This window comes from Oryzias latipes, chromosome 11 (genome assembly GCF_002234675.1).
Source record: "Oryzias latipes chromosome 11, ASM223467v1".
NCBI lineage: Eukaryota > Metazoa > Chordata > Actinopteri > Beloniformes > Adrianichthyidae > Oryzias > Oryzias latipes.
This window is the reverse complement of record NC_019869.2, coordinates 14,179,015-14,199,014: the sequence shown is the minus strand read 5'-3', so window position 1 is coordinate 14,199,014 and position 20,000 is coordinate 14,179,015. Positions and strand designations below refer to the sequence as shown.

The 20,000-nt window shown below is 45.6% G+C and overlaps 3 protein-coding genes across 9 annotated transcripts in view; 1 reads left to right on the top strand and 2 right to left on the bottom strand.

The window, feature by feature from the left end:
* The window catches only part of trim71 (tripartite motif containing 71), a 28,763-nt gene extending 25,542 nt beyond the window's left edge, over positions 1–3,221 (bottom strand). Inside the window, exons 1-2 of one of the 3 annotated variants that reach the window (XM_023959895.1) lie at positions 2,542–3,221; positions 1,732–2,454 (exon numbers count right to left, since the gene is read on the bottom strand). In XM_023959895.1, coding sequence (XP_023815663.1) covers positions 1,732–2,454 — 723 coding nt within the window. In that variant the 5' untranslated portion in view covers positions 2,542–3,221. Of the gene's footprint in view, positions 1–1,731; positions 2,505–2,541 lie in introns of all 3 variants that reach the window. The other 2 variants (XM_023959896.1, XM_004074032.4) reach the window with 2 other exon arrangements.
* Positions 3,222–5,043: 1,822 nt separating this feature from the next.
* topaz1 (testis and ovary specific PAZ domain containing 1) overlaps positions 5,044–20,000 on the bottom strand; it is a 31,762-nt gene continuing 16,805 nt past the window's right edge. For 3 of the 5 annotated variants that reach the window (XM_023959890.1, XM_023959891.1, XM_023959893.1), the window contains exons 11-19: positions 19,838–19,944; positions 19,691–19,754; positions 19,444–19,615; positions 10,115–10,215; positions 9,869–10,034; positions 8,652–8,804; positions 8,372–8,575; positions 5,657–5,843; positions 5,044–5,587 (exon numbers count right to left, since the gene is read on the bottom strand). In XM_023959890.1, coding sequence (XP_023815658.1) covers positions 5,389–5,587; positions 5,657–5,843; positions 8,372–8,575; positions 8,652–8,804; positions 9,869–10,034; positions 10,115–10,215; positions 19,444–19,615; positions 19,691–19,754; positions 19,838–19,944 — 1,353 coding nt within the window. In that variant the 3' untranslated portion in view covers positions 5,044–5,388. The remainder of the gene's footprint in view (positions 5,588–5,656; positions 5,844–8,371; positions 8,576–8,651; positions 8,805–9,868; positions 10,035–10,114; positions 10,216–19,443; positions 19,616–19,690; positions 19,755–19,837; positions 19,945–20,000) is intronic. The other 2 variants (XR_002874125.1, XM_023959894.1) reach the window with 2 other exon arrangements.
* On the top strand, positions 12,940–18,721 carry LOC111948186. The gene is made up of 2 exons (XM_023959889.1): positions 12,940–18,211; positions 18,356–18,721. Exon 1 carries the CDS (start codon positions 13,080–13,082, stop codon positions 17,763–17,765), a length of 4,686 nt encoding a protein of 1,561 aa, XP_023815657.1. The 5' UTR covers positions 12,940–13,079; the 3' UTR covers positions 17,766–18,211; positions 18,356–18,721.

Genomic DNA, 20,000 nt, shown 5'->3' with positions numbered 1-20,000 from the left:
TCATGTCTGGATTTCAGGAAGGATCTGAGCAGATCTGAGCGTGGAAACGTGAACCTGAACTGGATTTAAGGAAAAAACCTGCAAGTAAAATCTGAAACTCCATCAGACTCTGACGTCTGCGTGATGAACTGCAGGAAAACTTTTCTGCGTCCGAATGTCTGCTGCACTAAAGGCCCGAGGCAGGCAGGAATCTGACAAAAGATGACTCATGTATTGACGGAAAATCACTGAACGGGAGAAGGTGGGCGTGGTTTCTCTGCACACTTTTGCAAGAGGCACACAAACTATTCTCTGAAATTGAAAAAAAGACAGTTTATGCTAAGAAAAACAAAATATTTATGCTGGTTTTTCATTCATTAAAATCAAGTATTTTTTCTTTTAAACGTTTTTCTTAATCATTCTTTATTAACTTATAAATATTTACTCTTTATTTCTGTAAACCTCATTCCCTGAATCTTTATTGTTCTATGTAAAGATTCCTTTCTGTTTTCTGTTTTTTTCTGGTTTAAAAATCATCTTTACATTTATTATTTAAACGGATGATCATTATCATCGGCCATGTTTGTCATTTCTTATCCACTTTTGTCCAACCTTTATTTAAATAAAGAAATGCCGATTCACCAAATCCAGAAATCCTTTTTTTCCCTTTGATTTTACAAATAAAGTTCAAACTTTTGATTATTTGATGAAACCATGAATGAAATGTTAAAGTTTACAACGAAAACTGCTTCTGTTTTTGTGGATTCACACTCTGGTCTGGAACTGAAAAAAAAAAAATCCTTGAACCATCAACCTAACAGACAAACAGTTTTCCGGATATTCTGCCTTTTTTTTTGTTTTTTTTCTGTTACCTGAAGCGCTTAGGCAGGTAGGACTTGTCCTTCCAGCAGGACAAAGTCAAAGACGGACAGCAGGTCTGCTGGTTCACAGGTAAAGACAGACGGCGCCCCCCCATCCCCGTCACTCCCTCCCCCGGGGCTCAACAACAGTGATTGAGTGAGTGGTAAATGAGGCCCTGACTGGAAAAATGGACCTACCCTTTTACTGGCATTTGACCGGGGGGTGGGGGGCAAATAAAAAAAGCTTGAACTGACAACACTGAAACCTAAAACAATATTGCTCCCTGCCTCCGAAACTTCATACAATCTTTAAAGTTTCAGACTTGAAGGTCAAGACGTTGCAAAGCATTCTGGGAGAGTCAGCAGTGAGCATGCACATAAAATGAACACTGTTGGTTCCATTTCTGCAGCGCTGACCCACTGAAACGCATAAATGCGCTCTTCTACCTGCTCAGCATTTTCACAGATTAGCCCAGATCTTCCACCTGCAGCCAGACCATCCTGCACCCTAAAGGGGGCGTTTCCTGACACAGGGGAATCGCTTTGACCCCTCGGGGCCACATTTGGTTTGTCCCTGACCCTCACAACCAGCCTTTCTGACCGAGAGAGGGACCTGCACTGTTAGCAGCAGTTCATGCGGGGGCCTCTCTCCTCCCAGAATGGGTGGTGTGGTACAGATTAACCAGACTCCGCATGAGCCTGTAAGTGTGTTTGTGGAAATCCAGCTCAGCCCTCTTTCCTGCCCTCTCCAGGGAACTAGGTGAAGAGCCACTCAGCTCCCTCTGAAACGGCGGCCATATGGCTCACAGTATGGTTCTACACCACACACCTAATGCTATTAGGCCATCGGGCCACATGTGAGGGCCCGAGCGTGGGGGAACGCTGTCCTCACCTCGCCGTCGTGCTGCTGGCAGAAGCTCATCCGGTCCTGGAAAAGGGACAGCAGGGCGAAGTTGTTCTGCAGCGACTGGGCGATGGAGACCGACACCACCGGCTGGCTGGAGTTGGCGTTGACCCTGCTGGAGGGAAAGCTCTCCCCCAGGCGCTCGATGAAGTGGTCTTTGGTCAGCCGCACACGCTGGTGTGCGCGCACGCAGTTGTCACAGAGGTACTCCTGGCAGTCCAGGCACTGGGAGGTGGCTGGGTTCTCCTCATCGCAGGAGCTGCACTGAGGTTCTCCCAGGTGGTGGAGGAGGCCCCCGTGGGAATGGTGGAAGGCCGGGGAACCTCCCACCAGCCCCCCACGGTGGTGGTGGCCGTTCTTGTTCTGGATCTGATCTTCTGAACTGACCACCACGTCCAACAGGTTGCTGAAGAGGAAGTTGGAGGACGGCAGGGAGTCCACGCCGGCTTCAGAAATGCAGACCTTCTGATCGCAGGTGGGGCAGCGCAGCTTCAGGGGGTCGCTGGGGCTGCGCTGACCCTCCAAGCACTGGCGGCAGAAGGCGTGCAGGCAGGGCAGGACGTGCAGCCTCCTGGTGGTCTGGCTGGAGGACGATGAGGTATGTGAGGAGGATGAGGAGGTAGAGGAGCTGGAGGATATGGGAGCAGAGGAGCCGCACAGCTCCTTGCAGAGGGGACACGTCTGCAGGTCCGAGTCTGGAAACGAAGCCATCTGCAGCAAAAAGGCTCAGGTCACTACAGGAGCAGGAATGAGGCATTCATCTGAGGATACGTAAGGGGGGAGGGGGGGGTCACACACAGCACTGAGGTAGATTCACCAACAGACCCCCCAGGAGCACGCCCCGACTGACTTTGCCAGTTCTCCTCAGTTAATCACAGGTCATCAAATTGGAGGTTAGTCTTCAGTGGGATGGTTCGGGGGTCCGTCTCACTAGAACCTGGGCTGATCCCGAACTATGTCCCCCCCCAGCAGCCAGCATGACCTGGGGGCTCAGCATTCACGGCGCTGCTGCTCCTCTTTCGGCTCCGCTCGGGAGGCGTCGGGTCATCTGCTGAGACTCCGTGAATCATTCATAAGAGCAGCGAGCCGGCGGGGAGCCTTCGGGTCAGCGACGACCAAACCCGACAAAACACGAAGCGTCTGCGGGAATAAACATGGGTCCGGGCGTGGATCCTAAAACGGTCCGCTTCGTGGGGAGGCCGCCGTCCCTCCCGCCCCTCGTCCCTGCACACTCCGGCTGGGCTGCGTGGAGGAATGCGCCGCGGTTCGCTGGCGGTTTTGTGCTCGAACTGCGCCTCTGGGAAGCAGCCGGTAGCGCTCACGCGGCGTTTGCGGCTCTGCAGACCGAAATCCCGGCGAACATGTCGCGGTCGCGCGGTGAGAGCAGCTCCTGGAGCCGCTCCGAGCTGGAGCAAAAATGGACCGACTTCCGTCCCGAGGCAGCAGATGGAGGGGGTGTGCCTCGCGCGCGCTCCCGACAGGAGTGTGGTCACGTTTTGACCGCGTGCGAGCGCGCGCACCTCCAGAGCGTGACAAACGTGCGCATGGAAAGCAGGATTCTCTTAGTCTATATACAGACCCCACCCCCAGTCAGAAACAAATGGGGCAACAAATGTCTTTATTTCTCCGATTGCTTTAGTTCTGATTTTTTATTTGCCCTCTGAACAGTTTAATCCGACCTATTCTTTTTAACTGGTTTATGAAACGACCAATCCAGGATTTCTCATCAGTAATCCGATTTTTTTGCATTTTTATTTACCAGGTTCTTAAATTTACAATTTTACCTCAAACAGCAAAGCAGAGTCACAGCGAGTAGAAAACTAAGATTTTGTCTTGAACATTTAGTAGAATTGAATCCATAAACATACTAATTTTACCAATAGAGAGACAGATTATTAGAAAAAAAAAAGTTTTTATTTAACTGAAGCGCCAGCTGACAGATGTGAACCAGGATTTTTCTCTTATGTTTTCTGAAGATGTCCGATCAGATTATTGAACAGATTGTTGTTGACATGTTAACATCTGGTCCACAGCTCTGTAGTTCACATGCAGCAAATTGACCTGGAGGGGTGGAGTTTAAGGCAACAAATAATCCAGAAGGTTGAGCTTCTCCACTTCTGTAAATATAAAGCCAGACCCCATATTTTGTTCCAAATGTGAAGCCAAAAGTATTGCAGTTCACGAAAAAATGTACATACAGCTTGGTTTTCAAACTTTTCTCTCTCTCTGGAGGTTTTCTCCCATTTCCTCCCACAGTCCAAAGACATACTTCGTAGGTTAATTGACGTCTCTAAATTGTCTCTTGGAGTGACTGCATGTGTGGTTTTCTGGTCCTGTAACAGACGGGCAATCTGTCCAGAGTGTGGCTGGGATAGACTCATGTAGCCCCGGGACACCCAAAGGAATTCCGCAAGTTCTGTAGATGGACGGATCTCTCTTTGGGCCAACGTCTTAGCCCCCAGTCTTCGAGAACAAAAGGTCATCCAACACCTCTTCGTCTGGGAGAAAGGATTAAAGTACTGCAACTCCAGCTTGGCTCCCAGTCGTATATTTCTGAAAAGGTGGACCTGTACTCCAGACTGAGCTGAAACCATGCTGAAGGCCTAGTTTGGCCCATGAGAACCCCCTGTTCCTTGATTGAAAATTAGGTGGGGTATTCCACAGACCACATTTCTGATGTCCTGTTACACTGAGGTCACTACGGGTTCTTGCAAGTTACGATCCAACTTTTTTTTTCTCCTTTCGGAAATAAGGGGTTTGTAAAGCAGGCCCACATCATGATGCTGCCACTGTCATGCTTATGTGATCATGAGACACCAGCTGTGTCGGGCTGAATGGACAGAACAATGGCTGTACTGGAGGTCAGGAGGAATGAAAAATTGTCATTATCAAATCCGGCACAGCAGCCTGCAGAACCAACAGAAGACTGGGCCCTGAAACGGGTCAGAACTGAGCAAAGCCACAAACAAGGCCGTTTTTCCTTTTTGTTTCCTAACCGTCGCCGCCCCCAAATATCCCATGCAGAGGCGCCTGATCTGCTGCCGGCACGCTGCATCCGTTCTGATCCCATGACCCGCTCACAGAGAGAGGCTTGTGTTCAGAACCCTGCTGCACTGACGAAGACTGTGACAAGAGGAAGACCACAGGAAAGGAGGATAAAACCAAAACAGACATGGATGCATTTGTCCTTTAATTCCCTCAAGCACATAAACTGACTGTGCTCCCTTCACCACAAGGGCAGTGCTGCCCCCTGGTGGAGTAACTCGTGATGTTCTTGTTTGTTAATATTTGACCAGAGCCCAGCAGTCAATTTGGATTTATTTAATATGAAATTGTCAACATGGGAAGAACTTACAAGAGAAATATGCTACAGTGATACACTTCTTGGTGTGGGTAAACTGCGATACTGATGAAAGTATAGTGTTTGGGGGGAATTTATTCACTGAAAACAAAAAAAATAATTTGTTTTGGCTTTGGAACAAACCCGTGAAAATAGAACAATCTAATTCTACTTACACTGAACTGTGACAGCGAGCCTCAACTAGGAGGCTGCAGGAATCTACAGGAGAGTCCCTGACTTCATTGTGTTTGAAGAGTTTCCTGATCAAGACAGGAAGCTGAAACGCTTTGGGGGAGGTCCCGTTTTCACTGTGCCCACACCTCACTGGCCCACAAATGATTGTGGCGGAGCCAGCGGCGAGCCGAGGAGACGTCCAGCTTGAAGACTTGATCCTGGGAGGAGTTCACCGCTGTGTAGTGGATGGTGAGTTTGGGTTGCGGGATGCAAGCTGCTGTGAGGAGGCGGCTCCCTGCAGAGAGGTAGTTGCTCTCACAGCTGTTGGTCCTGGAAGATCAGAAGTGGAGATCACCCAAATGGAGCCCTGAGGTTCTCCCACACCCATGCGGCGCTTACCTTGTGAGGGTGATGCTGAGAGTGGAGGAGGAGGATTCTGGAAGACGCAGAATGTGCGACGCATTAACGGTGATGAGCATCTCCAGCGTGAGGACCTGCTCCACCTCTCCAAGTCCACAGGGGATGACCAGCGTCATGAAACCAGGTGGGGCGACCACTCCGGGGTAGTGGCCCGCTTTCAGGGAGTCTGTCAGTTACAGGTGAAGCTCATCATCACACAAACAGCCTCTGAAGTTCACACAGACGACCCCCCCAGCACCGAGAAGAACTTTAAGAGCCTATATCGCGCTATTCTTAAGCCTTTTTTAGTCAACCATATCCATGTATATGATCATTTATTACTCTTTGGCACGCTAAAGAACACATTTCTTATAAAACGAGTTATTTTCCTGAGTTCTTTTCCAATCCAGAAGTAAGACGACAATCTATGAGGCATCAGCTTTCTCTCCGTGTGGGTGCCGTCATCCTAGGCTACGTTCACACTGCAGGCTGAAACGACCCAATTCCGATTTTTCTGCCCTTATGCGACCTGTATCTGATCTTTTCATGACAGTCTGAACGACACAGATCCGATCTTTTCAAATGCGACCCAGGCCACATGTATCCGACCCGTATGTCATTGATACGCTACAAACGTCATAATTCTGTGTTGAAGTAAGCGGGAACAAGAACATAAACATCAACCACGGCGGACGATGCTGCTGAGACCAGTCACTGGAAGGGAAGAGAGGTCCCCGATTGGATTAATATTTGGGATGACAGCTATATTCAGGCCAAACTCAAGGGCTCTTACCAGGCGGTTTTTGAAAAAAATTCCAGCGAAATGGGCGAGCGTGGACTTGAACCTTCCCCACGATTACTTTTTTTCCTTTCCGACCGTTGTCAGAAGGCGGGGTTCACTTCCCCGTTGGGACCCTCAGATTTTACTGAGCAGGTTAATAAAGAGTCAATAGCATTTATTCTGGGGGAAGCCTTCTTTTATTACCGCTCTCCTTCCTTCGTAACACAACATGAATGCGCGCCCCCAACACACTTCCGTTGCCCTCCCCCCACCGCTCCCTCCTGCGCTGCACGCGCTCTCTCCCCTCCTTCCGGTGGCACATTCACATCCTTGTTCTACAACACAGTGTGGCGACCCGGGGGTTGGCCCCACCTTCAGCCCCTAAGACTCATGGGAAGTGGGGAATCGTGGGTGTAAAGTTCCTCACCACGACTGAGGGGGATGTGAGCAGAAGTGACATCCATGCTGTTGGTGAGTGTGTTCAAATAAATAGGCTATGCTGCCGGAAAGGAAAATATGCAACCTGCGTTTGCTTCTCCCTCTCAATCTCTGAGACTGTTGCAAACGTGCAGAACGTACGCTACAACAATGTTTAAATATGGGCGCATGCAACTAATATACAGGTGTGGCTTGTGTGGGTATAGCGCGTATAGCGCTTATAGCATTTGGAGGGGAAGGGTGCTCCAAAATAGTTATTTTAAGGGATAACCCTAAGGAGAAGTGCTTATCTTCTAATGGGTGTGCTTTGAAGCACATAAGTTTACATTTAAATGGAAGTACTGACTTTTTGTTTTAGCATGACCTTTTTAACCGATGATATGCGTTTCCGAGCACTAGCAGGTTAGAGCTAACGTAGCTAACCGGCAAATAATGATGACGTCATCAAGTGTGCGTAAAGTCAGAATTCGAAGACACTGTTTTTCCATAACTCTGAGTTTGGAGGCCTAAAGTATTAGTCTGGGGGCAGTTCTGGCAGCGCAGATTCTTCTGGGAAGGCGCTGTTGTCACTGGGCTACATCCGTTCGTGAGGAATGGAGGATGACATGAGAGTGGATCTGCACTCCTGTCCCGGTAATCTGACTCCCACTCCCATCCTACTCCCGCTCAAAATGTAAATGGTAAATGGTGTATACTTATATAGCGCCTTTCTTCCTACAAGGACAAAGCACTTTACAGTCAAAGACCCATTCACCCAGTCACACACACATTCACTCACACATTCACACACTGGTGGCGGCTCCGCTGCCAAACACAGGCGCCTGCCTGCCACCAGAGGCAAGCTGGGGTTCGGTGTCTTGCCCAAGGACACTTCGACTCATGGGCGTGCAAGGCGGGAATCGAACCTGCAATCTTACGATCAAGGGTCGACCGCCCTACCGCTGCACCACGGCCGCCCTGTCTTCATGGGTCTTTAACCCCATGAAACAATAAAGCGAAAGATTTTATCATTGGTTGGGAGCAGTTGTCGTTTGTTCCAACCTTTAAAGGTTCCAACTTGTCACAATGTTGAGGATAAAGCTGAACTTAAACGGCTCAGAGAAAAGCTGAAACTCAACTTTGCAGCACAATTTTTAAAAAAGGAGAGAACGTTAAGAACTTGGACACTTATGAACACCCATGTCTGTGTTGGAGCTGGGATCAGAGAAGAGCAGCAGAGCTGTCCTCAAAAATACAGGCTATGTTTTAACAGCTTGTTTCAGAGCTTCAGGACAAGTTTGGCAGAGACGTCAACCTTCAGTATGAACACGGACAAAAGTGGCTTCATCCATGTCCCAAACATGAAGCGCTCTACCTGCTCCATCTGTGCTTTCTTTACACTATTTTTTTGAGGACTTTCCCTGCCTCGACGAGTCTGTGTGTGAGATTAAACCCCTTTCTGGATCCTTCAGCTGTACCGGTTCTGGAAAAACGGACAAAAGCAGGGTTTGACTTACGCCTGAAGACCTCTCGTGCTCGAAGCCAAAGGTTCTGCTTTCCCAGCTTGTGCAACAGAGTCTGCAGCAGCGTGTAGTCTACGGGGAGCTTTTTTGACAGCATGAAGTCCACCGTGTCTGAAGCGACAGGGAGTATCTGTCTGTCCACACAAGCTTGCAGGTGAGAGTTGAACAGAAGAGCGTACTTGGAGATGTCAGGGCACTCTGAGGGAGTCAAAAAGGAAACCTCTTCATTCCTCATTTCACCGGAAGTTGATGCACCAGGACCACAAAAACCTACCACTGGGGTCTTTGATTCCTGGCAGGTTACTGAGGACCTCCAGAGTGTCTCTGTGAGACGTCTTCTCAGCCAGATGTTTCAAAACGCGAGTCCGGTTCTCCAGATCTGGAGGGTCACATGGCCAGGAGGAGGAGCTCAGGAACCAGGCGTTCTCTGTGCAAAAGCAGAAGAAACAGCTGGAGCACAGAGAAGATCAAACACAGTTCAGAGCACAACGACAGAGGCTGCACACAGACTCATGCATGAGCTGCAGCTGTGGGAGGCTTTGATGCATCCCAGTCTTTGGCTTTTGTTTCTGCTGAAATCAAAACATGCAGCAATAAGCACAGAAAAATGTTTCACAGCTGCTTTTTCCACAGAAAAATGACAGTATGCACTGAAAAATTTAGTTTAAAGTTATTGTCGCTTATCACCTGCAAGATGAAATGTACACAAAAATCATTGCCAGCTAATTGTTGTAACTTTTCCCATAACCCAGACCTGTCAAAATGGAACCTGAAACTCAGACGCCAACTTCAGCAACAGATGCATACAAAAAAATAAAACTGCTATTTTCTAAATATAACAAATAATAAATGTTTATCCACTGTTTGAACAACTTTATTAGCAGTATCCTTGTAACATTAAACAGCCGGTTGCTGAATATTATGCATTATTATTATGTTCTGTGGGAACAATAAATTCATATTTGGAGTAAAGACTCCTGGTTTTTGTCTGTTAAATGCAGATTTCTTTTATTTTGAAGTCAAAGACTCTTCTCCTTTTTCCTCTCTTTTTCCTTTTCTACACAAAGAATTTCTTTTCAGATATGTTGTTTTTTTGTTAACTTTACCATCTTGGGGGTTTTAATTTTAGCAGTCAATGCAGTTGTTTGAAAAAATTAACGATGGATTTTCAACACGGGACGGAGCGACTTGACATGTGAAGAAGAAGTCAGATGTAGTAGAGAATATCCAGTAGTTTTTCAAAATAAAACTTCCTTCAGAATCAGATTAAAAAATAAAACAGAAAAATGTGCATTGTCCCCCCCCCCCCCTGTTGCCCGGTACCAACTGTCCTACGGACCATTGCCTGTCCACAGCTCCAAAAGCTTTAATCTCTCCGTTTCTGGCTATAAACCAAAGTGCAGTTAAAACAAAGCCAGTGGTTGAATACCTAATGTTTGAGGATGCTGTTGGCAGTGAGCAGAAAGTGTTACATCAGGTTAGAGGCGTTACCCCGGAGTGTGTTAAGGGCTCCCTCCACGCTGCCGCTCAGTAGGAACAGCTCTGTCGCCACGGTGACCAGGCTGCAGCGTGATGCGCTGTCCTCATTCCCAAACAAACCCTTTGTAGTGGTGTAGCTGACCTTTGAGACAGACATGATCTCCACCACCGCACGACCCTGCATGTGAGCGCAGAGGACAGCCTAACTGCAGGAAGCTGGTTGAAGACAGGAGACACACCTTCAACTTAAAAACTTACCTTCAACCACTGGTGGGTTTTATGGTATCTCAACATCAAAGAGACGCCAATTCTGCCGACAAAGTTCTTCACCAGGCTTCCCTCCCCTTCGTTCTGAAACACTGCAAAGTCACAACGTCAGATTTACGTCTTTACAGGAACACAGCCGATCCACGTACGCTACAACAGCGCAGAGCTTCCCATTTAAAGCAGTTTAATTGAGAATAGAACATCTCTTTTGGAGGCAAGAGGTGCGACTGCAGTCATCTGAGTGACGTGGTTTCGGCTGTAAGAAGGGCAGAGTCCTGCATGAATCACACCAGAGTTAGGAAAGAAAACCCTGAGAAAGTCTACCAACTCTATAACACGGAAGTCCCGACAGCAGACATGCAGGAGGGAAGGCGGTGTAACTGCCAACAACGGCATTTGCAAGTTGTTTAAGTTTAAGTTTACATATTAATTTCAGTGATGCATATTTTATGTTCATTTGCTGTTAAACAGTCCTTGAAATTATTATCAGAGTGGTAATAATCACGTTATCAGTTAATGGAACTTTGAGTTGATTTTTGTTTCCGTCAGGACCGTTATTGTTGTAACACGCTACAGACAGAGCACATGGACTACGGAGAAAGTGTCAGCATTTACGTTATAACAAGAAGAAAGTGTGAAGAGTTTAACTTTATTCCCTTTACATGGAAAAGGACTTGGGTCATTTCAAGAGTTGCTGCAGAAAGGTCTTTTAACCCCCTTTGTGGTATTGCGGCCAACGAGGTATGACAGTTTATGTTAATTAGTTTATTCAATTGAGTTTTTTTAAGTCTTATATTAGTTTATATCATGTCTGTGATGTATATTGACATAATTTGTTCTCTGTGAGAATATTTTCATTTATATTTATTTATATGTTTGTACAGTTCTCACGGCATGTTTGATGGCACCTGTGTGCAATAAACGCCCGTCAACACAGAACGCCTTGTGTCCGTGATGTATGCAGAGGGGAGTTACAGTGAGAACTCGATTCCGCTCGGCGTGAGGTGGAACGTGATGCAAGGAGCCCGCCATTGACGGAGCTGCAAGCAAGTTTCCCGAGGCTGTCTGTACATCAGCATCAAGGCTAAGACGACGCATACACGGAAAATCTTAACAAGCTGCAAGAAGAGTTAAAAAGGGCAGTGCATGACTAATCCAAGAAGAGATGCATTTTAAATTAAGTTAAATGTATAGAAGTGGATTAACTCAGTGCTTGCTTAAAGAAACTCTATAAGTGCTAAATAAGTATTCTGGTGTACAGCATGTGTTTAAGTTGAAGTTATTTTGACTTAGTTCTGTTATTATATTACTTGAACTTTAAAAGAGCAAGCACACAATTAGTTTGGTTAGAGAAAGTGTGTTCTTAAATTATCGCCAAAAGGTTTTAAGTTAATTTGTGCTGCAAAAATTTTGGTTATATTTCTTGTACATTTTTTAACTGAAGAAAAGAAGTAACGTTAGGTATAATTATTTTCTTTCATTATTTTACTACAGTAGTATTCTCAAGCAGCTCAAGCTGGTTAATTTAGCTGCATTTTTCTTTAGATAGATTAAGCACACGAAAACATTTCCCATTATGGATGAGTGCGGATCCAACAAGAATGTTATATCAAATGACTCTGAAGTTGAAGTTGAGCCTCAAGCTTCTTCTGAAGCACCACGAAGAAGCCAAAGAACCCGTAAACTTACTGAGAAAGCTCAAGTAATTTATGATGATAAATCAAAGAAACTTAAGGATCGCTTTACTGTCAGTTATGAGAAGTGGAAGGTTGTTGCCAAGGAAGCTAAGAAAATGCTTGATGGTGCTCCCTCACGTGACATCTTACAAGATCTTTTAACCGAGATACAGTCCTTGTCAACAGATGCAAAAAGGGCCTATGAAGAGCTACGACAGTGCACAACTCCAGACAGTGAAACCCGACGTAGAGTGGACACCTGCGATGCTGTATCAAAGAAAATCCTTGGATGTGGACATTCCCATCTTCAAGAGATGGAGGGGAATCCAGACGTTAATAAAGAACAAGTGGACTGGGTGGAGGCTGGCTCTTTGCTCTCATCTGCACTATCCCGGAAAAGCAGTTCGAGCTCACCGAGTCTAAGGTCAGTAAACACCTCAAGCATGGGATCAAAACATTCAAGTGTCTCCTCTGTAAGGAAACAAGAGGCGGCAGCAGAGTTAGCTGCTAACCAAGCTACTCTAAAGGTTTTAGAAGAGATAGATAGTGAAAGGCAAGAACTTGAAATGCTTGAAGCACAAGAAAGACAAAGAATTGCATTACAGGAAGCAGAGAATGCTGCGAGACAAAATGCACTAGAAGAAAAGCGCAGACAGATAGAACGCTTAGAGACTGTTAAAAGGATGAAAGCTGCAAAGGCACGCTTACAGGTTTATGAACAAGAAATCAGCTCAGAAGAAGAAATTGAGTCTTTTTATGAATCCAAACCTGTGCAAATCAAATGTGTGACAAGTTTAAGGAAACGGACAGAGCAGCAGGCGGCAGCAACAAACAATATCATCCAAAAGCAACCTAAAAGACCTCCAGAGGACACTACAACAGCTCTCGCTGAAGCAATAGCAATAGCTGAGTCTATCAATGTGAGCCGTCTACCAGTACCAGAACCTACTGTTTTTGCTGGAGACCCACTAAGATACAACGAGTGGAAAATGTCATTTCAAACGCTGATAAGTAGAAAGAAAATTTCAGTGAATGAAAGAATTTACTACCTCCGCAAGTATGTCGGGGGACCAGCAAGAAAGGCGATTGAGAGTTATTTCCTCTTGAGTACAGATGCTGCCTACCAGGCAGCATGGAACATTCTGGAGGAAAGATATGGAAGCTCTTTTGTGATTGCTAAAGCTTTCAAGGATAAACTCAGTTCATGGCCAAGAATAGGACCCAAGGACAGTGTAGAATTAAGAGAGTTTTCAGACTTCTTAAGAGGCTGTGAAGCAGCAATGTCAGAAATAAAGCGCCTGGAAGTCCTTAATGACAGTGATGAAAACCAGAAGCTTCTCACCAAGCTTCCTGATTGGCTGGTTGCCAGATGGAACAGGAAGGTGATGGAGATTGAAGAGGAGAACAAGTCATTTCCCACCTTCAGTCAGTTTGTTGAATTCATCGGCAGAGAGGCAAAAATAGCTTGCAATCCAGTGACTTCTCTTCACGCTTTAAAGTCTAACGACACTGAAAGGGTTAAGTCAACAAAGACTCACAATGTTGGAGCAAAGGTGTTATTGAGCAGTTCCAAAGAAGGTACACACTCGGGGTGTGTTTTTTGTGAGAAATTGAATCATGATATTCAAACATGTTGGAAGTTCATGGAGAAGCCAATCTCTGAAAGAGTTCAGTTTGTGAAAACTAAAAAACTGTGTTTTGGATGCTTGAGAACAGGGCATCATTCAAAGAACTGTGAAGGAAGAAGCGTATGTGTTACTTGCAAACGTAAACACCCAACATGTCTACATGAAGATCGTGACAAACCGAGCAGAAAGACAGAGCAAAAAGAGAGTAAGAACTACAAGGAGAAGGAAAAATCAAGCGAAAGGATCAAGTTTGAACAGATCAACGAAGCATCAAGCCATGCAACTTCAAATCGAGTGGTGCAAGATGTAAGCAGTCTATATGCATCTACAGTTGTTCCAGTTTGGTTGTCAACCATAAGTGATCCAGAGAGTGAAGTTCTTGTCTATGCACTCCTAGACAATCAAAGTGACACTACATTTATCTTGCAAGAAAAGGCAGAAATGCTGAAGTTACACAAAGAGGCAGTGCAGTTAAAACTATCCACATTGGCATCAAGAAACACAGTCATTCCAAGCCATAGATTAACTGGTCTGCAAGTTAGAGGCTTCTATTCATCAAAGAGAATCCCTCTCCCAGTAACTTACTCAAGAGAGTTTATTCCTGCTAACCTGAGTCACATTCCTACACCCAAAACAGCAAGGGCGTGGCCACATCTGGAACATCTAGCAGAAGAGCTCGCTCCATTGATAGAGTGTGATGTTGGACTGCTCATAGGGTATAACTGTCCACAAGCCTTGTTACCCAGAGAAGTGGTGTCAGGAAATGACAATGAACCGTTCGCTCAAAGAACAGATCTGGGCTGGAGCATAGTTGGCTGTGTCAGTCCATGCTCGGACTATAATGATTCAATTGGAAACAGCCACAAGATTGTTGTAAGACAGGTGATCCCTGATCTTCAGCCAACTGCTACACTCACAAATGAAGTTAGATTCATATGCCGAACTCAAGTCAAAGAGTTGATCACTCCACCAGATGTGATGAAAATGCTTGAGTCAGACTTTAACGAGAGATCTGCAGAAGAAGCTCAGCTCTCTCAAGAAGATCTCCGATTTATGTCAATCATGGAAGAAGGACTGAAAATGAAATCAAATGGTCACTGTGAAATGCCTCTCCCATTTAAGGAAGACAACCCAAGTCTGCCAGACAACAAAGGATGTGCAAATCATCGCCTCAAATGTCTGAAAAGGAGATTTGAGAGGGACAAGCAATATCATAAAGATTATACAAACTTCATGACTGAAATAATATCAAATGGGGATGCAGAAAAGGTTCCACATGATGAAATCAACAAGAGTCCAGCCTGGTACATTCCTCACCATGGAGTGTATCATCCCCACAAACCAGGGAAGATACGAGTGGTTTTTGACTGCTCCGCTAAGTTTAAAGGCGTGTCATTAAATGACCATCTGCTTACTGGGCCAGAGTTAACTAACAGTCTGATAGGTGTTCTCTGCCGTTTTCGCAAGGGACCAGTAGCGGTGATGTGTGACATTGAACGTATGTTCCATCAATTTCATGTAAGAGCAGAACATCAGGATTATTTGAGATTTCTCTGGTGGGACAATGGAGAATTTCACACTGAGCCAACAGTCTACCGTATGCGAGTACACCTATTTGGAGCAGCCTCATCACCTGGTTGCGCAAACTATGGTCTTAAACACGTTGCAGCCCAGGGGCGTGGATTTTTTAGTCAAGCAGCCATTCGCTTCATTGAAAGAAATTTTTATGTGGATGATGGGTTGATGAGCGTTACATCTGTGGACGAAGCAATAACGCTGATCAAGGAAGCAAGACAGATCTGCAGTTCTGGCAGACTAAGGATCCACAAATTCATTTCAAACTGCACTGAGGTACTGGCATCAATTCCCAAGGAGGAGTGCGCTGAAACAACACAAAATCAAGACTTAGCTCTGGGTGAGCTACAAATGGAGAGAGTTCTTGGGATTAAATGGTGCATAGTCTCAGATCAGTTCAGATTCAAGGTTGAGGTGAATGAGCGACCACTCTCTAGAAGAGGAGTATTGTCAACTGTGGCATCTATCTTTGACCCACTTGGGTTTGTTGCACCATTCATTCTAGTTGGTAAACAGATACTTCAAGAGATGTGTCGCAACAACATTGGGTGGGATGAGCCACTGTCTGAAGATCTTCTCCCACGGTGGGAGTCCTGGCTCTTGGACTTGAAGAACCTAGCTGATATAAAAATTCAGAGATGCTATGTTCCAGAGAATTTTGGACAAGTTCAGCGTTATGAACTGCATCATTTCTCAGACGCAAGTGCTTCAGGGTATGGAGTCTGTTCCTACTTGAGAGCAATCAGCGTGTCACATCGAGTCCATTGCTCCCTGGTTATGGGTAAGGCCAGAGTGACACCTTCGAAGGTCACCACAATCCCAAGGCTCGAGCTGTCAGCGGCCGTTGTTGCTGTGAGAACCAGTAACCTTCTCAGAAGGGAGTTGGATATTGAGACTCAAGACTTCTTCTGGACTGATTCAAGGGTCGTCTTGGGATATATCAACAATGATGCAAGACGATTTCACATATTTGTGGCAAACCGTGTTCAGGCCATTAAGCAGAGCACTAATTCGAGTCAGTGGAGACATGTGACCTCTGAAGAAAACCCTGCTGATCATACATCCAGGGGCTGCACAGTCAAGGGGCTTGTTTCTTCCAATTGGTTCACTGGACCAGATTTTCTTTGGTGTGAGAAGCTTCCCAGTGATGACATTAAGGTGGGAGACATAACAGTTCAAGACCCAGAACTTCGAAAGGTCATTGTGCACAAAATACTGACTGCAAAGGACTCATTGTCAAGCCGCTTTTCAAAGTTTTCCAGTTGGAGAAGGTTAGTCAAAGGCATTGCTAGACAGAGGCGGTGTGTCAGAGAGTTCAAGGGTTTGTCATTAAGAAACAACGTAGCTTCGAGTCTGGAGGAGAGAAAAGAAGCAGAACTTACCATCATAAGCATTGTTCAACGAGAAACATTTCCTGAAGAAATCCAAAACCTCCAACACAAAGGAGAGATGACAACACAAGACAGGATTAACCGGCTGCATACACTGAATCCCTTCTTGGATGAACAAGGAGTAATGAGAGTGGGAGGTCGGCTGAAACATTCTACCCTGCATCCATACATCAAGCATCCGGCAATTTCGCCAAAAAGCAGCCACATTTCAAAGTTGTTGATTGAACGCTATCATCAACAAGTACAACACCAGGGTCGTGGCATAACAATGAATGAACTTCGATCAAATGGCATCTGGATACTTGGATATAGTCACGCAGTGTCTTCCTTCATCTACAAGTGCGTCAAATGTAGAAAGTTAAGAAGAAGTGCTCAAGTACAAAAAATGGCAGACTTACCTCATGATCGAGTAGAAACAACGCCTCCTTTTACTTATTGTGGAATGGATTGTTTTGGCCCGTTTTACATAAAGGAAGGAAGGAAAGAACTGAAGCGTTATGGTCTGCTATTCACTTGCTTATGCTCTCGTGCTGTTCACATAGAAGTACTCGATGACATGACTGCGGATTCTTTTATCAATGCCTTGCGAGCCTTCATTGCCATTCGTGGAAATGTGCGTCAACTTCGGTCTGATCAGGGTGCTAACTTTGTGGGTGCAAAACGTGAGCTTCAGCAGACTGTAAGACAGATGGACCAAGAATCCCTAAAACGATTGGGTTGTGAGTTTGTCATGAACACACCAGCTGCCAGCCACATGGGCGGAGTTTGGGAAAGGCAGATCAGGACAATAAGAAGTGTTTTGACATCTATTCTCCATCAGTCCTCCAGCAGACTTGATAGCTCGTCCCTGCGAACATGTTTTTATGAAGTCATGGCAATCATAAATAGCAGGCCCTTAACGGCGCACTTGCTTAATGATCCCACTGGACCACAGCCTCTCACACCCAACCACATTTTGACAATGAAATCCTCAGTCATCTTGCCACCACCAGGACAGTTTGTGACAGAAGATGTTTATCTTCGCAAAAGATGGCGCAGAGTGCAGTTTTTGGCGAATGAGTTCTGGTCCAGGTGGAAAAAGGAGTACCTGCTAAATCTCCAGCAGAGGCAAAAATGGCACAAGGCCCACAGAAACTCGAAGGTCAACGACATAGTCATTCTTCAAGATGAGAGCGTGCCTCGAAATGCGTGGAAACTGGCTAAAGTTACAAAGGTCTTTCCTAGTGCAGATGGTCATGTTAGGAAACTGCAATTGTTGATCAGTGATTCAGCACTTGATGGTCAGGGAAAACGACTCACTAAGCCAGTATATTTGGAGAGGCCTATCACTAAAACAGTAACACTCCTTGAAGCAAATAACACAGAGTCATGAGTAAAAACTACTTACATTAAAACTCTTGAGTGTTTTATTTGACCTTCTTCAGTTTTTAAGAAATCACAAGTGATTTGGTGGGAGTGTAACTGCCAGCAACGGCATTTGCAAGTTGTTTAAGTTTAAGTTTACATATTAATTTCAGTGATGCATATTTTTCATTTGCTGTTAAACAGTCCTTGAAATTATTATCAGAGTGGTAATAATCACGTTATCAGTTAATGGAACTTTGAGTTGATTTTTGTTTCCGTCAGGACCGTTATTGTTGTAACACGCTACAGACAGAGCACATGGACTACGGAGAAAGTGTCAGCATTTACGTTATAACAAGAAGAAAGTGTGAAGAGTTTAACTTTATTCCCTTTACATGGAAAAGGACTTGGGTCATTTCAAGAGTTGCTGCAGAAAGGTCTTTTAACCCCCTTTGTGGTATTGCGGCCAACGAGGTATGACAGTTTATGTTAATTAGTTTATTCAATTGAGTTTTTTCTAAGTCTTATATTAGTTTATATCATGTATGTGATGTATATTGACATAATTTGTTCTCTGCGAGAATATTTTCATTTATATTTATTTATATGTTTGTACAGTTCTCACGGCATGTTTGATGGCACCTGTGTGCAATAAACGCCCGTCAACACAGAACGCCTTGTGTCCGTGATGTATCCAGAGGGGAGTTACAGGCGGGGCCAAGATGTTTGTCAGGGAAAGAAGATGTAAGGAGTTACACCTGTTTATCTTTAAAACTGTGTTAACACCCAACAACTGGCGCAGCAGGGGTGTCCAGTGTTGATATTTAGTCAGTGTGACGGCCAGAGGTGTTGCTGCGCATTCCGAGCATCAGGCGTGGCGGGGTTCTCTAGTGACCGCCCAATTTAGGTGGTGCAGTGAAAATTCTGGTGCAGTGAAAATTCTGGTCAATGGTCCGTAGGACAGTTGGTACCAGGCAACAGGGGGGGGGGGGGGGGGGTTCAAATATCGAAACTTTGGTGCAGGATTTGAATCTAAACCAATTACTCACCTTTGACCCGCAAAGGTTGATGGTGTATTTAGTGGGCGGAGTTCAAAACCAACATGGAGGAGAATCTAATCGTTCTACTCCTGAACTTGATATTTTTCTTATTTGTATGGAGACAATAAAAACTTCCTCTTTTTTTCCCCTCCGTGGACTAAAGCGGGACAGCAAGTCGTCAAACTGGGTCAGAGGGGCAAGTACCGCTGAAAGTGCCGTCATTCAGGCGCAGCCCCTGCAGTAGAGGGTGAAGCTCACCGGAGGCATGTATACCGATGTTTTTGTTTAAAATAAATGCATCATATTGTTTGTGATTTTATGTTAAGCACTTTGGTTGCCTCAGCTGTTATAAGTGCCATACAAAAAATGGATTGATTGATTGAAACCTGATCTCTAAACATCATCTGTGTCTTTCAAGCATTGACTGAGGGGAAATGTCCAGTCAGTGCTTCCATGCAGCAATGAAAACCTTTCACAGTGGCTCTTCCCACAAGCGGCGGGTTTATGAATATACTTTTAGACAAGTGGCGAGCAGCAAATTTGACGCGTGTTAAACAGAGGTACAGAACCCAGCATAACAGTTCTGGTTAGTGTTGCAGAAGGAACGTGTGATGGGGCAGCAGCTATCAAGTCAAAAACATTCAAGTTTTTAATGGAACTTTCCACCTGTTTCCACAAAGGCAGCAAAGGGCAGCGACAGCTTGTCTTTGCTCTCTGAGAGCAGTGCGATGGCAATGCGGCCGCTGATGCGCTCCACCTGGTTGGGGTGATGGCTCGACTGGCAGACGGAGCAGAACACTTTGCCCATGCGCTTCCAGTCTTCTTGTTTGGTGCAGAGCTGAGTGAAACACATCCCATTACAAACACACTAGGACTAAAAGCTGTTTTGTTTCAGAGACCGTCAAAAACTGACCTCTACTTCAATGACGGCGTGAGCCAAGCTCAGGCAGTCCGGTAAAGGAGCGCTGGGAGACGACCTTTGGCACATGAGTTCATTTGACTTGTTAGAAAGCTCCATCAGAGTGATACACAGACAGAATGAAGCTAAAGCTCCACTAACTTCTGGTGTGGAGTAGCTGCAGCTGGTGGGTGTGCATGAATTGTCTGCTGGAACAGAGGCATGTGGTTCACACAGTCCAAGCTGAGCTCCAGACCAACGTTCACCATCTGCCAACACAGAATGCATGAAGAACAGCGCCGCCCTGCAGGGCTGCCCGTGTGTT

Excerpts from the sequence above, each read along its gene's own strand:
- LOC111948186 (XM_023959889.1), top strand. The coding sequence starts at position 13,080 with ATGTCAGAAATAAAGCGCCTGGAAGTCCTTAATGACAGTGATGAAAAC.